At 41.5% G+C, this 19,598-nt stretch overlaps 1 protein-coding gene across 17 annotated transcripts in view; it reads right to left on the bottom strand.

The window, feature by feature from the left end:
- Nucleotides 1-19,598, bottom strand: part of PTPRM (protein tyrosine phosphatase receptor type M) — an 858,282-nt gene that overhangs the window by 87,617 nt on the left and 751,067 nt on the right. For all 17 annotated transcript variants that reach the window (XM_017543961.2, XM_017543962.2, XM_017543951.2 and 14 more), the window contains 2 exons: nucleotides 8,079-8,155; nucleotides 4,997-5,033 (listed from right to left, as the gene is read on the bottom strand). In XM_017543961.2, the coding sequence (XP_017399450.1) occupies nucleotides 4,997-5,033; nucleotides 8,079-8,155 (114 nt within the window). The remainder of the gene's footprint in view (nucleotides 1-4,996; nucleotides 5,034-8,078; nucleotides 8,156-19,598) is intronic.

Raw genomic sequence — 19,598 nt, 5'->3', positions numbered from 1 at the left:
TTAGTATAAGGTTAGGTAGTACACATTTTACTATTAGTTTGTTAAAGTTAGTAAAAATTTTGATGCTTTCAGGAGTGTACTTCACATAGTTATAAACAATCTATGACATTTTGTTAACTCTAAGAAGTATGGTTTTTTAAAAAGTAGATTAATTAAGTCTATGGTTTCTGTATTATCCCAAAATAGCTTTTAATGTTCAAAGTGAAGTTCGCATCCTGAGGTCCACAGAATTACTATAATTCATGAATAAAATTGGGAGGGCGGGGGTAATCCATGAACAACCTTAAATGAAATTTTCTTTCTGGGGAAAGGATCTTAATATTTCATTAGTTTTGAAAGAAGTTTTTTGTCTTCCAAAGGTGAGGGACATTTGGCCCTGAATGTACAAGGCTGGGCAATCCTCTGGAAAACACGGTTGGGGGCACGAGGGTCTCCTTGTTCTCACGTGGCATGGGGTGTCTGGAGATCCTGTCTAGTGCTGAACTCCACAAGGTTGCTGTACAGAGCTAATGCTGATGGAGACAAAAATAAACTGTATATGGCAAGATGAAGGCTACGGTCAGAACCCCAATCAGGTAGCCAACCCTGTCAAATTAGCAGTTCAGAAAGAAAGAAATGATGAAATGGGCATCAAGGCACCTAAAGTTAAAAGAGTAATGTGTGCATTTCAACAATCTATAGCTCAGGTTACAACATCAAAGACAATAATAATTAACATGTGTTTTCAGACATGACTGTATCATGGAATATTTATTTTTTTATTGTGTTGTCATGAGAAACATCATAACTTAGACAGCAGGGGCTGGATCTGGATTAACCATACGGTTGTGGAAGGTGAGCATGCAGTACACAGGGAAGAGCATGTCAGGTCTGAGCCTCTTTCTTGGGGGACCCCATGCACAGATGACTCTGGAAAATGCTCGCTTACAAGTGAGGAGGGATGCTCAGGGCTGGGCAAGCCATGTCTAGAACAGACTCACAGCACTTTATTCAGTACCAGCCCTGCATGGTCTTTCCATGAGTTATCTGAATCTTGAAGTCAGTTTTAAAATTAAAACTGAGCAGGAGCTGAGAGCAGTGGCTCATGCCTGTAATTCCAGTGCTTTGGGAGGCCAAGGTAGGAGAATCCCATGATTACAAAGTTTGAGACCAGCCTGGTCAACACGGGGAGAGCCCAACTCTACAAAAAATAAAATAGAATAAAATAAAATATATTAGCCAGGCGTGGTGGTATGTAACTGTGGTCCTAGCTGCTTTGGAGGCTGAGTTGGGAGAATTACGTGAGCCCAGGAGTTTGATGCTTCAGTGAGCTATGATCTCACTACTGCACTCCAGTCTGAGTCAAAGAGTGAGATCATGTCTCTAAACAAAACCAAAACCAAAATCAAAAGAACACTTATTCAGAGCCCCCATGGCTGGCACCATGAGGCCAGCAGGTGTTCTCTCCAGTCGGTTCTTGTATGTGTGGCTTTATCCAGCTTGCAGGTCACATAGTCTCCAAGGTTGTATTTTGATTGTGAAATATGATCACTTCTGGGCAATGCTACCCACCTGCATGCTATTCTGCCCTTCACTTGAGCCTGCTTTTGAAATCTCCACTCTGCCCTGCCTGACATGCAGTAGCAGACATGACTTCCTCTCCTTTGAGCCCCTGGTTTTCTAAATCATAAATCTTGAATGTTACTGTTGTACTAATGTCTGGTCAGTCAGACATGATGAAGTTAATATTGGGTCATCATATATTAGTGGCCAGACAGAAAACAATTAAACCAAGGGGAGATGGAAGAACATATTAATACTAAATAAGCAACAGGTCTGGCTTGAATGTGATGCCTTCCAATTTGCCGAAACATCACCTGTTATTATCAAAGGTCAAAGTCAGTTACTGCTGGAAAAATCAATAAAACTGAAGGTGGGTGGGAGGTAGGAGACCCAATAGGTAAATTTGTAATATGCCCTTTGTAGTGAAGGAACTTGGTGAACATGTGTGCATTATTAACTCTTGGAAATAAAATTGGTGGTCAGCGAATTGGACCATTTGTACAGTTTCATAGGTTCCTGCTGTGAATATATGTTAAAGAATTATGTTAGTGCAAAATAGGAAAAACAGAGCAAGAAGACATTTAAAGATTGTGTCTGCCTGTTGGTCTTCATCACCCATTTTGTTGGCCTCTTGGGGGTATTAATGTTTTTTGTTTTTCAGCAAAGGTGATCCACGAACATATTCTACCTGTCCAAGCCAATTAGTGCAGATTATCAGTGATCTTGATTACTGGCTATCTAAGGCTATTAGTCCATTATGCTTGTGGTATATAATAGAAAGAAGATTCTAGCTTTCTCAGCTGAACATCATGATCTGAACGTATTATTATTAATATGATATGTATAGTCTTGACTGTACACTAGATTGAAAATATTCATTCATTTTCCCTCCTCTCCCTGCACCACCACCAGCAGTGATGTTAGTACTGCCAGTTTGAGAAGTCCAATCTGCAGCCCACCTTGTCCAGGGAAAGGCTGTCATGACCTGGTAAACAGACCATTAATCAATGCCCTTCTCCATTAAGGGCAGACTGGTTGTCTACTGCAAACTGATTACATTTGCTATTTCTTATCTGCTTACAAATACATTTGCTCATTAACACTTGAATGCTGCCAGAGAGGGTTACTGAGCTATTAAATACCATTCACACTAATTCTGCAGAAAGTGACTTCTCTAATGACATTCCTCTTTAAAGAATAATCTCCTGCAGGGGGAGAGGGGCAGAGAGAATGGACAAAGGGAAGGAAGCCTGGTGAGGGGCCATGTATAGACTTGGGCGGTTTCAGTCTCTATTTTAGCTGTCTGTTTAGTCACATTAATCTAGAGAGGTCCTCAATATTGAAAATATGAATAAGAACAATTTAATGTTCTGTCTATTAAAGCATAGGTTGCTAATCAAGTTATTGGAGAGAGAAGCAGCTCAGGAGTATTTTGAGATTTTTACAATCAAATTTTCACATGAATTTACAAAAACTGTTCATTTCAAATTATCATAAAACATATTAAACCTGATGCTATGATGCTGACTTTAGAACATTCTGAAAACCACTAGAATGAACTTCAAACCCCTAACAACAGGTTTCTCTAAAGGTACTGATGAATTCCATTTGGAAGCAGAAGGGTTAGGAGGTGTCTAGGACCAGACTCTGACATGTGTCCTTGTCCTGTCCCATATGTAAAAGCTCAAGCTGAGCCTACCTTCCTGAAGACCTCAGCAATCCCTATGTAGTGGGGCCTGCTTTGTTCCAGGTTCACACTGGAAACTCTACAGATGACTTCGCATCTAGCTGGCAAAGTGACCTTGGAAGGAGCCATTACCAACCTCATGTCATAGAAGAGGAAAGACAATGGGAGCTCCAGCAGGTCACCTAGACCTGGGTGCAGAGTACCCCAGTGGTAATGTGAGACTGTGGACTCTGTGTGGTGTCACCCAGGTTCTTGGGGCAGCTGTGGGCTTGGGGCAGGATCAGCTTCCACAATGGTTCCATTTCAGCCATAGCTGGAGCTTTTCCACCCCAAAGCTTTGTTGTCCAATGCTACCACAGGAAATAACCAAATGTAGCTATTTTTATCAATATGACAATTTGAAATTCAGTTCCTCATTTGTAGTAGCTGTATTTCAAGTACGCAGGAGCCACATGTGACTTGTCGCTACGATATTGTACAGCACAGAGAACATTCCCACCTCTGCAGAATGTTCTACTGCACTGTGCGGATCTAAGTGTCAGAATTCTGCTCTCTGGCTACAACTGCCTCTTCACCTAACCTATGACTCATCAATGGGACCCAGCCTCACTCTGCTAGCTCCTTCCCTCTCCTCATGGTTCAGTGGACACCTGACTGCTCTTCTTCCAAGCCTGGACTTTCCAACCCGAGTTATCTTGGCATCCTTGATTCCCTTGGTCATTGACTTTCTGTGTACAGCCACCCACCCACCCCAACCCATGCCTAACCTTTGGCAGGTCACATCCTTTTGACTTCCCTGCTACTGTTCCTGGGATGTAGCCTATTGCTGCAAATAATGATCAAATAATAAAATGGGGAGAACATGTGTTATTCAGGCTTAACTAGGTCTTCTCTGCTTCTTACTCCTTCTTTAGTTCATCCCATATTGACTCACTGACTCATCCCTTAGGATGCCTCTTTCGCTAAAACCTCAGCTCCCTCATGACCCCCACTCTTTGCTGATGACCCATTTCACAGGTTGGGAAAATCACCCAAAAACCATTGCCATGAGCTTCCTCAACATGTCCTCTAGCTTTCTTCTGTTTCCTTTAGCCAAGGTGACCCACCAACTGCTTTCCACCTGAAAGTACTAATTTCCTGTTCCCAGATCTTTGCTCATGATGTTTTCACATTTAGAAGGCCTTTTCCCAATCTTACCTCTGCCACAAAACTGTTTTTGGGTCACCCCACCTGAAAGCAACCCCTTCCCGCTCCAAATTTCCCTAACATTTTTTCTGTATCTGGCCTCTCACAGCTGTCACCTGGTACTGTACCTACTAAAGTACATACAAGTGTATGTGTGTACACTTGTATATACATACATACTAAACACGCTAAACACAACCACTGTGAGAAAGGGGCGCTTGCTGGAATCAGCCTGGCTCCCCAGCAGCAACCAGCACAGTTCCCTGTGTAGAAAGTACCTGGTGCATATTGATTGAATGGCTATCTATATATCTACTTTTGCAAATGTCAGACTTACACCTAACATAGACGGATTGAATTCAATAAAGAATTGATGGACACATTTCTCCTAATGATCTCAACATGAAGTTCTAACTAAACGATTACATGACCAGAACATCTGATGGGAAGACAAAAGTGTACCTGTTGATGGCTAGAACTGTAATAAATGTGCAGTATCTTCCTGAGAGAGGGTGAAGTGGGTATAAAACGATAGGAAGTGAAAAGAAACAAAGAAAAACATCAAAGTAGAAATAAACTTACCTTGGGTAGCAATGTAATGATTGGGTCGATGATAACCCTAAAAATAAATAAAAGAGAATATCTGATAAACATAAAATCAATAAACAGCAGAGAAGTCACATGCTAACTTCGCCGAAATGCATGTGCACACAAATGCCAACAGTTGCATCACCTGAAAGTTAAATTGGCAGATGCAGCACCATTGACTTTCTCTTAAAAAGTGAAGGTACATCAAATACAACAGTTCTGATGCTTGCACCAAAGGTGTGGGTAACTTAATCATAACTGGTTATGAGATGACGGATGAACAAGAAATACTAACAACTTATGGATCCTCTCAAATAACATGAGCATTACTCTTATGAAGTGTGAACAGGTTGAGAATTTGCAACAGAATTTCACTTGTGTTTGGGATGTTATTGGCAATGTGCCAAGGGTTCAACACATATTCTGTCATATTGGTATAGACAGTTATATCAATAGTGATCCTCAAAACCATACTTAAACACTGCTAATGCCATGATATGCTACTGTAGCAAGGGCCAGGAATTTAACGAGGCAGACATTCTGAAATGTATTTCATCCTCATTTCCTCTCTACACCCTACCCAAATCTGTTCCACCCACCGTCTTCTCCTCTGCATCCTTGACCCCTCTCTCCCTCCTGCACCCCGTAGCCAATCTGCCAGCAAATCCTACTGGCTCTACCTTCAACGTAGCTCAATGGTCTCGCCATTTCTCACCTCCACTGCCACCTCTGACTCCCACAGCCACAAAACAGGCTTCTCTGCTTCCTCTCCTGCCCACCTGCGGTTCATTTCCCTCCTAGCAGCCAGATCATGTCATGCCTTTGCTCAGGTCCCTCTAACGACTGCCATTCTCACTCACAGAAAAAGCCAAAGTCTTTACAACTGTGTACCTGACCTGGTCCATGACCTCTCCCCCATATCACCAGCAACTCCCCAGGCCCATTTATGCCATGCCAATGCTCGCCTGCTTCCTTTTCTTCAAATTCACCAGGCAAGTTCCACAAGGCCTTTGCTTGGGCCATTTCTCAGCCCAGACGCCCGTCTTCCAGGTATCTATGTAGCTCAACCCCTTGTCTTCCTTACTCACTTGCTACCTTCTCAGTGGCAGTGACTACAGACACTCGATTCAAAATTGCTATCAGTGCCTCCAGGTCTGGTGCTCTTGAGTCCCCCTTTACAGCTTTAGTTTTCTCTGCAGTACATAAGACTTTCTAATTCACCACATAGAATTAACGTTTTAATTTATTGCCCATTTCTCCTAATTAAAACAGCATCTCCACTGGGTCAGAGGTTTTTTTTGGTTTTGGTTTGAACTGTTCACAGTTTTCCTGCTAGCACCTAGAAAGGTAACTAATGCATGATAAGCACTCAATAAGATCTATTGACTAAGAGAATAAAGTGGCCCTCAGTATTGACTCTTCTCTCTTAAAATAAAATTCAAACTCATTAATCCAGCTTTTTCATTATTTTACAGCCTTTTTCATGTATGTGGCTTCCTTGAGTGGAATGTCTTCTCTCCTGCATCCCCACTTACTCACTGGTTAAGTCTTACTGAAATTACATCCGCTATGATGCCTAATCTGATCACAATGACTCCTTCATCAGTAGTTCATGAAACACTTACTAAGAGCTCTCTATATTCAGGCATGTGCCAGGTGCAGGGGATATAAGATGCGTAGGACACTGTCCCTGTACTCAAGGACCTGGTAAGGACTGCAGGAGCTGGGACTGCAGGGGCTGGGACTGGAGTGTGAGCAGTCTCCCCTGGAGCCTCTCAAGGGAATGTGTGCTGCAGTTGACCTAGAGGTAAATGGATTGGAGACTTGTATTTCAGCTTCTCAGCTTCTGAGTTGGGAGACTGTTAAGAGGAGATAACTTGTCTGGGACACCTGAGTACTCCCAGGAGATACTCACTAAACATCTGCTGATTAAAGGAGTAAGTGCAATGCGCCTTATGAAGAAATCTTGCTTTAATAAAAAATAAATGAAACCTGGAACAGGTATGGTTTTGGTTGTTATCAAAACAGTCAGGGGTCTTCATCTGATGAATGAGATATGAACTATTCTTTAAATAATCATACCCCAGTCCCCATCCACAAATCTATAAATGAAAATGTCAAATCTGTCCAATTAGCACTAAGCACAACATTCTCATAGTTATTTTTAGGTAACTTTCTTAGAGATCGTGATGCTATTTACTTTTAGTAGCACTGAGTAATATTCAACCAAGAAAGCAGAACAATCCACATATATGCATCAATCCTGTCTATGGAAGTATTGATAGACTAAGAAATAGCGTGATAGCCAAGCATAGAGTATGCCTTCGGAATCACAAGGGGAGCAGAAATCTGTTTAATGTAAACTTGGGCCTTGGAGGTAACAGCAACTCTCCCTTGATTTTTCAGTCTACTTTTGATTTCATTCATTCTTTCAACTGAAAACATGCTGTCTCCTAAAGAATTTATTCTAATGTAAAACATTAAGTTAACATGATGCAGAATGAACAAAGAGGCAGTCTTCAATAATTAAACAGCCTACATATTTAATGACATGTCTTGCTTGCATTAGAAGTCCTGGTGAACAGCTGCAGACTACTTTGAAGACAACTTAAAAGTGCAGTGATGACAAGGGATTGCAAATCACCGTATTAGGAATTAGAGAGTTTTGTCCCATTAATATGCAAACAGATTTTTTAAGTGTCGAATAATACACGTTGTTGACAAAAAAATGGAAATCACATTTTCTTAGTCCACATAAGCATGGGATGGCAAAGAAAGCACAGAAGGTTACAGAGAAAGTCACCAACAAATGGGCTGCCTTGAGAAAAGGAATGACTGTACCTCCATGGTTAAGTTCTGTGGTGTGTGAGGCAATATTCATGTGTTTGCTTTTTGATTCAACCCAATGTATGTCCAACAATCGTACAGCAGACCAAGATCTGGTACAAGCCAGAATGGTTGAGTTTACTGAGTTTTATACTCTGATTTAATCACTATGCATTGCATATATGTATCGCATGTAGCTTCAAAATATGTACAATTATTACATATCAATTAAAAATGATAAAATACATACATCAATATAATTGCCATTGATATAGTCTGAGTTTGTGTCTCCTTCTATTGTCTGCAGCCTCACCCGGGAATGATCATCTGCAAAGGGAAGAAAATAACAATTTATAAAAGCAATCTGGTAGGTGCCTCTGAGCCCCAGAATGTAAGCATATTACATAAAGATCACCCACATACACTCTGCTTTAAAGATAAAGAATACTTCACACCTTCTACTTCCTATTTTGCTATTAAGACTGAAAAGGATTTATAATTTTTTAACATTTTACAGTAAATCTCGTTAACTTATACTTTGATCATTAATGGGTCTAAACCACTGGCAAAGGTTTGAGACTTTTACATACAATCCTGTGAAACACAAACAGAATTAGTTATTGGATTGGAAGTTTGAGCAACTTTACTAAATCACATACAAACCCTGAGATGTCGAAGGTTTCCTGTGACACCCAGCCTGACAAATGATGATTATAAACTCACAGCACAGGCTTCTGGGATGTGCAGATACGATCCTAGCCTTAGTCACTGGTGAGTTCCTTAAGTCCTGTCTCTGTATCTGTGGGCATCAGCCAGCAAGAGCAAAGCTGTCGCCATTTACCATGTGACCACAGGTCAGGCAATATGGCCACCAAGCCTCAGTCTCCTCATCTGGAGAAGGGGATGACACTATCTGCCTTAAAGTGGGCTGTGTCTAGGATTCAATGAAAACACAAATTGTCACAGACGTACTACAGAGGATTCAGATTTATGGTGTTAATTAACTATATTTAAATATTTCTTGAGTAAAAATATTTATCTGCAAATACTGCTGATATATCTCAAATATTTCCTTGAAAATGTATACTGTATTTTATTTATTTGTTACTTTAATTTCTTTTTTTTGGCAAAAATGGAATCTAGCTATGTTGCCCAGGCTGGTTTCAAACTCCTGGCTTCAAGCAGTTTTCCTGCCTCAACCTCCCAAATGCTAGGATTATAGGTGTCACAGCACCTGGCTCCAAATCCACATTTTCAAAAGGCATGTGCTTCATATGTTGTCACTCATAAATGGAAGCTAAGCTAAGAGGACACAAATGCATAAGAATGACAACAATGAACTTTGGGGACTCGGGAAAAGGCGGGAGTGGTGGAGAGGGATAAAAGACTACACATTTGGTACAATGTACACTGCTCGGGTGATGGATGCCCTAACATCTCAGAAATCACCACTAAAGAACTCATTTCAGTAGGTTTTGGGGGGACAGGTGGTGTAACCAAACAACAGCACCTGTTCCCCCCAAACCTACTGAAATAAAAAATGAAAAATTAAAAAAAAAAAGAAAGGGATGTACTAACGACGCCCTGAGGGCAGAATTTTCCCACACTGATCATTGCTCTATCCCTGGCCCTTAGATTAGAGCCCGGAACATAGCAGGTTTACCCCCAAAATATTTTTTGAAGAAATGAAAAATGCATTTTGTTTTTTGAAAAATATGTCCTTTAAAAAGTATTTACCTAATTACTGTTCCTTTTAGCAGAGGGACCCTTCTTTCCAATTAAAATGTATGCTAAAACTCAGTATTCAGAATAGACAAAAGCCAGCTGCTCTGAAAGGCAAGCACAGGGGGGCCTGATAAGAACATTTTGCAAAACTTCACTTCCAATGTTGCTGGAGCAGTGGTGAAGACCCTGCTTCCAAATTGCTACAGTTTTTTTCTGATGCTAACTTTACTCAACATTTCATTTGGGTTTGTCGGTGAGAAATGAAGTCCACAGCTTGAGACACGAGTCAGGAGAGCTGCAGACGACAGACCACTTTATCCCTCCCCGGTCACTGGAGCAAGTATTGGCCTGGACCCATTCCTTGAAATGCTAATGGATGAAAGTCAGAATTTCACATTGGTTTCTGAAGTTTAACAACCTGTTGAGTAAGGGCAGAAGGAAATTGGTGTCAATTTTCTAACATCCCTTCCTGGACGGGGCTTTCCACTTCATGACAGGTAGTCACATTATTTCATGTCAGTGCCTCACCATTAGTCGGGGTGCAATAAGTTTATCTGGAATGTGGTGACAAGCTGGGCCAGAGAAGAAGAAAAGCTGAGAGGAGGTCGTGTCTTCCTGCTCTGCTTAAAGGAGACTATGGGATGCTCAAAAGAGACTGCGATGAGCAAGTTCCAGGGTCGACTGTGTGGGTGAGAATTGCTGCTGGTGGGTTAGAATCCTCCACGTGTGGTTTTGGGCCAGTTACTTAATCTTTCTGTGCGTCAGTTTCCTTAGCTGTAAAATGGAGAGGAAGAGTGCCTACCTTGTGGGATTACTATGAGCATTAAAATAATACACAAAAAGAGATCAGAACAAAGCCTGGTATATAGGAAGCGATGGATAGATGTCAGTTATTATTATCACGTGCTATGTAGTTGACATCTACATTTTGCTTCTTGCTGCTTTTATAGACGATGTCCAAGCAGGTAACAACAACTCCAGGAACAGACTCACTTGAAGTCAGGATGTTTCCTCATGGCGACCTGCTTTAAGAACCAATTTTCCAGGACACATTCTGCTGCTTAAAGCCAGTGGTTCCCTATATATGTTTTGCCCCTGCTGGGGACTGGGGGAGGTGAGCTGGTACACTGGACATGTGTAGATTGTTATAGCTGTGTTTCTTAGGAGAGCCAGTGCCTACACGCAACTACTGCACAGAGGGGTGCCACAAGCACTGACAACGCCATTTGAGCTTCAAGATGAAAGATGCACCCTAGAACTGAATCACAGCTACTCCACAAGGTTAACGTTCCTGGATACTCGGGCTTTCCCTGGGCAGGTTTTCAAAAGGCAGTTTACGGACCGCATTAGAGCTGTGCGATCTCTAGAAGCAGGCCTGTCTTGAAGATCTACTGTACTCCCTCGTCAGAATCCCCTCTCTTTTGCGTTTCATTTCTCTAAGTGCCTCAGGATGAGTGCTGCTCATTCCCTGTGATTCACCACCCACGGGCTGCTCAGGCTATCCTGGAAGGTTCTCTTTAGGGATGTCGGTTTCCACCAAGACTGAATTCCTATCTCCTATCAACAGAGCCTTTGAAGTAGGCTTTTACCATCATTTCCTACAGTTCAGTCAGTTTACCCCCACCCCAAAATTCACCCTGGTTGTTACTTCTCCAGATTCAATTGCCCTTACTCCCCTCAGGTTGGAGAAATCTGTTAAGACACATATACAGCTGACTTCCTAACAGAATGAGATGGTTTTGGCCTTTATATGCATGGTAGTATCTTTTTTCTTCAAAATATTGTTTTTATTAGATTATAATGTCTTGTGGTCAAAGATGGTGTCATATACATTCCAAATATCCCTAAGAATACCCTTCCCCAGAGCCACATTCCCAACTCCAAGAGACTCCATTCACAGCCCAGAGGCACAGGCTGCAGTCCCATGTGAAGGAACCCTGCCTAACACACAGCAAGTGAGCAACAAGGATTGACTGAACTCTTCCCCATGCTAATGAATGGGTGGTGGGCCAAAATCACCCAAGATACCTTGAATGGGTCCATAGTTTTAAATTTTTAAGTTTAGATTTCAGGGTTTTTTTTGTTTTTTGGTTTTTTTTGTTTTTTTGAGACAGAGTTTTGTTCTTTTTGCCCAGGCTAAAGTGCAATGGCACGATCTCAGCTCATTGCAACCTCTGCCTCCTGGGTTCAAGTGATTCTCCTGCCTCAGCCTCCTGAGTAGCTGGGATTACAGGTGCACACCACTGCACTGCTAATTTTTATATTTTTAGTAGAGATGGGGTTTCACCATGTTGGCCAGGCTGGTCTCAAACCACTAACCTCAGGTGATCCGCCGACCTTGGCCTCCCAAAGTGCTGGGATTACAGGAGTGAGCCACCATGCCCAGCCTAAATTTTAGTTTTAATACAGGCTTGTCTAATATTGTCAGAACACTGAGCTATTTCATCTTCTGCAAATCTCTTACCTACTCATTCCTGCCCATCTCTAACTGTCCAAATTTTGCCCATTTTTCAATGTTCAACTCACATGGCCCCTCCTTAGTAAGGCCTTGTCATTTATTCAGTGTTTTTTTGAGTATCTGCTATGTGACAAACACCATGCTAAGTATTGAGGATATCTAGTGGCAAGTTATATCCATTGTCCTTGAGTTCATGGGACTTAAGGCAATGGAAAAGACATTAGACAGTCATTGCATAAATAATGATTTAAATACGATTTTGACAAGCGCAAAGTTGGAAAGGACAGAGAGCTGTGACAGTGAATGGCATGGGTCCTAACCTACTCTGAAGAGCTGGCAAACAATTCTCTAAGAAAGGGATGCGAAGCTGAAACCATGAAGATAGAAAGAGGAAAGGGCAGAGTTGCTAAAGTTCAAGTCCAGGAGATAGTGTGTGTTCAGGCCAGGAGGTAGGAAGGATCCAGCATGCTCAGTAAACCAGAGAAGGCTGGTGTGGGGAATGTGCTGTCAGAAGCCGGGGAGAAGAGTGGTGGGAAATGAGAACAGAGAGGAGGGAAGGCCAGGTTATGACCTTCATCCTGAGCACTGTGGGAAGCCACAGGGAGGGGCATGCTTCATTTCATCAGATGCCTGCTATTGTTGAGGGTGAACTGGAAGGGCTCCAGTTGGGTTGGTGGGTGTGGGGAGGCAATGGGGGGGCTACTGCAGCAGTCCTGGGGAATCAATGGTAGCTTAGCATAGAGAGTGCTAGTAGACAGGGCCGAATCTGAGGGGTATTTACGTGGGAGGACTGATCACAATGATCAGTTCACTTATTGTGGATAAGAAGAGGTACCATGATGACTTCTAGGATTCTGACCTGAGAAATAGGAGAGGACGGTGCCTTTGACTAAGATGTGAACCGTGGAGAAAAGCCAGCTTGGGGCTGTTGTTGGAAATTAGGAGCACAGTGTTGGACATATTTAATTTGAAGTCTTTACCATCTGAATAGAGATATAGAGCAGGTGGTTGGACATAAGTTCTCCTTCCTTAAACGTCAATAATCCTTTGATTTTACTTATTGCTGCTCTTATACACGGTTATCTACAGATATGTCTTATTTCTCTCACAGATCCAACATACTTTAGCTGGGTGTGATGGAATATGTCTGCAGACCAAGCTACTTGGGAGGCCAGGGCAGGAGGATAGCTTGAGCTCAAGAGTTCAAGACCAGCCTGGGAAACATGGCATTATTAATATTATTTTAGAGACCTTGTCTCTATGAAAAATAAAAATTGAAAAAAGAATTAGCCTAGCATGGTGGTGCACACCTGTAGTCCTAGAGAGGCTGAGGCAGGAGGATCGCCTGAGCATAGTGGTTTGAGGCTGCAGTGAACTATGATTGCACCCCTGCACTCGCCCGGGCAACACAGCAAGACCCTGCCTCTATAAAAACAAAAACTATTTAAGAGCAGCTGTGTCTTATATTACCTCCTGTGTGCATGCTTCTATGAAAATAATAGTATAAATATATATAGGTAAATATATAATCAATATACATTTATTTTTATGAGTCAGTGAAAAAAAGCCCAGTTTACAATCAGACACTATCACATACTCACTAGAAAGGCAAAACATTTAAGTCTGAACACCAAGTTCAGGTGAGGATGTGGAGTAATATGAACTCACATATTCTGCTGGTGGAAATCAAAATTAGTACAATCACTTTGGGAAACAATTTACTATTTAGTAAAGATGAAGACATCTACACCCTACAACCCAGCCATGAGGAAATAGACGGTGTGTGCATCTTGAATCATACTGAAGCAATATTGTTCATAGTAGACAAAGTATAAACAATCCAAATGTCCATCAACAGAAGGGAGATATAAATTATATTAATAAAGTGGAATGCTACTTAGTAATGAAAATGAACAAGCCACAGTTACATACAACTTAAACAAATCATAAAAACATAGTTGAACAAAAACAAAGCAATACACAGAAAAGTATATGCCAATGCTGTCCAGTAGAACTTTGTGTGCTTATGAAAACCTTCCATAGCTGTGCTCACCAATACAAAGGCCACACTAGTTATTGAGCACATAAAATGTGGCCGGAGTAACAAAGAAACTGAAATTTTAATTCAATATTAATGAATTTAGATTTAAACAGTTACATGTAGCTAGTAGCAACAATAGTGGATAACACAGATATATGTTACATTTATATAAAGTTAAAAACCAGGCAAAATATAACTATATCCTCTAGATCTGTAATGTCTAATAGGGTATCTGCTAGCCACATGGGCTAATCCTAATTGTGCTGTAAGTGTAAAATACACATCAAACTTGGAACACTTAGTATGCTAAAAAGAATGTAAAATATCTCATTTATGTTTTTTATACTGACTACACGTTGAAAAGTTGACATTTAGGACTTATTAGATTTAATAAAATATATTACTAAACTTAAGTAATTTATTTCTTTTTCTGTTTCTTAGTGTGGCTATAAGATTTAAGGATAATTTAATATTATACATGTGGCTTTTACTTATAGTTCATAGTTTATTTCTGTTGGACCATGTGCTAGGGGATACATAAAACAGGAAGGGTTTCAGCCAATGAGGCAGCCAACTCATTGCACCATGCTCAAATAAGGCAGATGCTTAGTGGTAGCCAATTGGGTGATTTGTCTACTTTGCTTCTCTGTCTGGCTGATAAAAGCCTGCCACTCACACTTCTAGATGTAGCTCTCTGAATCTCTTCTGTTTCTGAGGGCTGCCTGATTCATGAATTGGTCTTTGCTCAAATAAACTTGGCTAAATTTAATTTGCCTAAAGTTTTTCTTTTAACTTAATGGCACTGAACTTAAAATGGTTAAGATGGTAAATTTTATGCTATGTATATTTTTCCAAAAATAAAAAAGTCCAGTTTTTCCATCTGTCCCTTGTATAACATTTCCTCATGTTCCACTCTAGTCCCTGATATCCTAGGAAAGGGCATTCATGTACTTGCAGCCTAGAGCCCTGTGGGTTCTTCTGCTAGGCAGATTTTCCTGACATGGGTGAATTCCCTTCCCCTGATGAAATCAAGGCAGGGTTGATGGGGAACCCGCCTCCAGGGTTCAAGCAATTCTCCTGTCTCAGCCCCTTGAGTAGCTGGAATTACAGGTGCCTGCCACCATGCCTGGCTAATTTTTATATTTTTACTTGAGACAGGGTTTTATCATGTTGGCCAGGCTGGTCTCGAACTCCTTACCCAGGTGGTCTGCCTGCCTTCGTCTCCCAAAGTGCTGGGATTACAGGGGTGAGCCACTGCACCCAGCCTTTATAGCTTTCTAATAGAGGATAACAGTCATACATTATGTAGTTTCTGAAGTATTTTTGTTTCAGTGATAAAATAGGTGAACACTGATTAGTGAATCCATCTCAAGCCCAGGAGATATCTGTGTTAGTAGTGAGAATGGGGTTAGTCTCCAGAGGGTATCCACTTGGGGTAGGGAATGCAGGACATGTGTTCTGCCCATGGAAAGTGGACTGGTTATCACATGACTGCACTTTCTGGCTGAAACACGTCAGCACTTCTCAAGCTAATCCCTCTGCCTTCCAGAATACAAGATATGGGAAAGTATCACCATCACCCACATTAAATCAGTGAATGTAAATGCTATAGCAGTGAAATGACTGGCTCTTCCAGCCACAGAGTCCACCCAATACTCAGCTGCTTGTATGTTTAAGAATGACTCAGCACAGGAACTGCAGATTCTTGTGTGTCTTCTTTTAAACAAACCTCTCAGATCACTATGGAAACAACAGATATAGACTGTTGGGACAAATGAATCAGTACCTGTATATGGATGCCCCTCACCATATGTTCTTTCATTTACCTTGAATCAGATGCCAATTACAAAGACAAATATGTATCAACCATTTTTTTAGGAAAACTCAGTCATCCTCTTGGGGTACTCTTGAGGCTAAATCATATCAAATTTTTATGAGGAAATTCCTCATGGACATTTCTGGCATCTGGCAAATGTAGGAGTCACTCAGACAAAGAATCCAAAGAAATACCAATTGTCCACTTACAAGCCCTGTTCTGTAGGTTTGCTTTGAAGGCTTACCAGCTGGGAGGGGCCCTTTCTCAGCGCCAGGGTCTAGCCTTTGGGGTTGAAAGGAGGAAAAGGTTTCAACTGCCTGGGCCTAAGATTTGTAAAGTCCAATCAGCTTTGTGGTTAACAACAGGTCAATTACTGACCATGAAAGCCACGGGGTCAAGACTATGAGGACCTGGTATTTCTAGGGGACACAGTCTGTTAAGTTTGAGACGACCTGAGCTGTAGCTACTAATTACCATCTGTATTTCTCTGCCAGCATGGGTTTTTTTCCTTCCTTATCCCAAAGCCATTTCACATTCACATTTTGCAGGAAATGAAACAGGGGCTTTGGTGTCTGGCAGACCATGATTTGATGTTGACTCTACAACTCACATGCATTCTACACAAATCTGGAGTCCGGCTGAGCTTCATCTGTAAAAAGGGGTAACAACGGGCTACTTTCCTAGGAGGGTTGGGAAGACCAAGTATGGTAATGCATAGTATTATCAGGTACCTGGAACACAGTACAGTTCGTTCCCCTTAAAAAAAATTCCCCCTTTTCTGTGAATTAAAGCAACATCCTTGTTGAAGTTTACCAATAAAATCTCCAAAGCACAAAGAGCCAGTAGGCTTGCTGGGGAGCAGCAGAGCAGGCAGAACTGAAAACTTGAAGCAGCCAATCTTTCAGGGAAGACGAGCTAGAGGTATTTTAAAAAGGAAACAGGAGAAAGGTTTGAAGACATGCTGAACGCTCTTCAATAACGCCTACATTTTAATCTCCCGGCATCTGCTAAACAACCTATCCCTAGTTCTGTATAGTGAACCACAGAGGTCAGGATCCCGGGCTCTGGAGCCAGAATCCCTGTTTCAATCCCAGTTCTGCTGCTCTGTAGTTGTGTGGCCTTAGACAAGTTACCTGACCTCTCTGTGTCTCAGTTTTCCAAACTGTAAAATTGGAATAACAATATTGCCTGTATTAGAGAGTTTTGTAAGGATTGAGTTAATATTAGTAGTAATCATTAGTAAGTAGCTGATATATAATAAGAAGTAAGTGAAAGTTAGCTATCACTTGTCTTATTACTGCCAATGACTTAATTCAAGGCCTGATCATTTTCATCTGTGCTATTTCGCTTTTGCCTCTAGATGCTTCCCTCACTAGTGAATCCATGCCGAGGGCTGCATTTCTAAAACAATATTTTTCCCCCTAACACCACCTTGGTAACCATTCAATGATATAAACAGGAAACTGATCAATGGTGAGCAAACAAGCAAAGAAATCTGATACAATCATTCAAAAGGATTACAGAATAAAGAGGAGCAGGCTACAAGACAGCGTGTCTACTAAGAGTCTATTTACATGAAATAATTAAATGCACTGGCGTACCTGTAGGTATGCACCGTGGGATAACTGGAAGAATTGAGGTTTCTGCTGGGGGTAAAATCTGGAGTGATTTTTATTATCATTTTTATGATTTTATGTACTACTTTAATGGTCTAAAAGGTTTCTATTATCTTTGTAATCAGAAAGAGAATAACACATCTATTCTCACTGAAGAACAAAGACAACAAAAATAAATAAATAAAGTCAATAGCTATAAGAGATAGAAAAACAAGAAGACTGGAATGAAACAGAAGAAAAACGTTAGCAGGATTGGAATCTGGATGGTGAGATTCTGGGCTATGTTTCCCATTTTTCACAGTGTACAAAGTTTCTTTAATGTGTACGAATTGGAGAAAAAGAAATCTATTTTCCATGTATGACTGGAATATGATCAAAATTAAACTTATGTTTATATCATAATCACAACTCAATGTTACCCCATCAAGAAATGTAACAAACTCTGCCACTTTGAGAAACTCCATCTGCATAAAAACTACTTGCTATTCCTCTCATATCTCTCAAAAAAAGCCTTTACTAGATGAAACAGAGAAAAGCTGATATTTTTGGGTAAGAAACAGGCACATAAAGACTTTGTCACAACAAACTACTGCTTAGTGTTGAAGAACTGTAATTTGCTGAGACTCCCCCCCCCCACCCCACCCCAGCCCCAACCCCGAGTACACAGGCATGCATTGGACTGGGATGATGTGAGATTGAGGGCAGGTCTATGCTCCACCCGAAGTCTCTAAAACATGGTACTTATGCCCTTTCCATCAGGGAACACTACGTTTAAAAATATCTCCAAGTAGCTTCAAATATTTTAACACTTTCATATTAAACATGACAGATATTGGCAATAGCCATGCAATTTTAACTTGTGTGTGATTAGATATTCCCACAGCAGCAGAAATGGATTATGCCACTGATAATCTTTCACCTCTAACCAATTCTTTCTCTCTGCCACATGCTGATGACATATAAGGTAAATTGGAATCACAATGATCTAAGTAACATTTGGCCTCTGAGAGAAGGCTGGAAATTAATTTTAATTGCAATTGATTTTTGCAAATAGTGGCTTTGATCCTCCCGTGGCTGCATTTAGGCCAAGGATTGAAGCTGTGCTTGTTTCAAGGTAGGATCTGCAGGAGATCCAGTGTGCCTGCAACTCAGGAAGTGCTTGGCACCTTAACCAGTGGAGATGCCACCTCCAGTGCAGTCTTCCTGCTTGTTTCCACCTGGGCTCCCAGCCCTGCCATGCAGGTTCTGAGCAGGAAGTTTGAGTTTGATGCAGGTGGCTCCAAATGAACTCTCCTCTTCTGTTGGCTTCACTTGGGCCTTGCCTTGTTTTCTGACTCTTTGTTTAACCTAATCCCTGTGTCAGAGCTCTCTCTTTATTCTTCAGAATCCTGGCAGGAATTTGGTTTTTTTTACCCTATGCCTTCCTAAACATATTGTGTCCATCTGCTTCTCTCTTACTCATGCCCACCTGAATTTAATGACAAAAGCTCGCCCTGCCAGTCCACTCTTACCTCACTAAACTCTAGTTCCCTCGCTTCAAAGACACTGTTGAAGTCATTCAACTAGTAGAGGGAAGCAAACTGCTACCAAAAAAAAAATGTTAGAAAAGTGAAGCCTTCAACCTGAGCAACCAAGACTGGCTCACTGATTAGAAGAATCTGGCAGGCTGGGGTAGGTCCAAAGTTCCGGTCGCTGATTAGTCACACCTCGCTGCTAGGAAATGGAGTAGGAGGGCATGGTAACCCACCTCAGAAGGGACCCTGTGTCCTCAGCACTACATCAGAGTCTCTGCTGCACTATCTACCAACAGGACACCAGCAGCACCCCTTCTCTCCATGAGACAGTGCTCTCTCCACCAGTTGAGCAGTTCTGTCGCAGGAAGGCCTGTTCTTAAAGTCCCTTTAGCTGGGTCCTGGGCTCTCTACACCCTCCTTGCTCCCTCCACAGATCACCTCCTCCTGCCAATGGCTTCTACCACCACCCATATGACTCGTGAAATGGGTCATTGGTTTATATTCGAGCTCAGACCCCTCTCTTTAGGGTTCGACAGCAGTCTATAAAACTGTCTGCTTGGCATCTCATTTGCATGTTTCAAAACCATCTCAATATGTCCC

This window comes from Cebus imitator, unplaced genomic scaffold (assembly GCF_001604975.1).
Source record: "Cebus imitator isolate Cc_AM_T3 unplaced genomic scaffold, Cebus_imitator-1.0 Scaffold162, whole genome shotgun sequence".
NCBI lineage: Eukaryota > Metazoa > Chordata > Mammalia > Primates > Cebidae > Cebus > Cebus imitator.
Note: the sequence above shows the minus strand (reverse complement) of the source record. Positions and strands in the feature narration are given on the sequence as shown.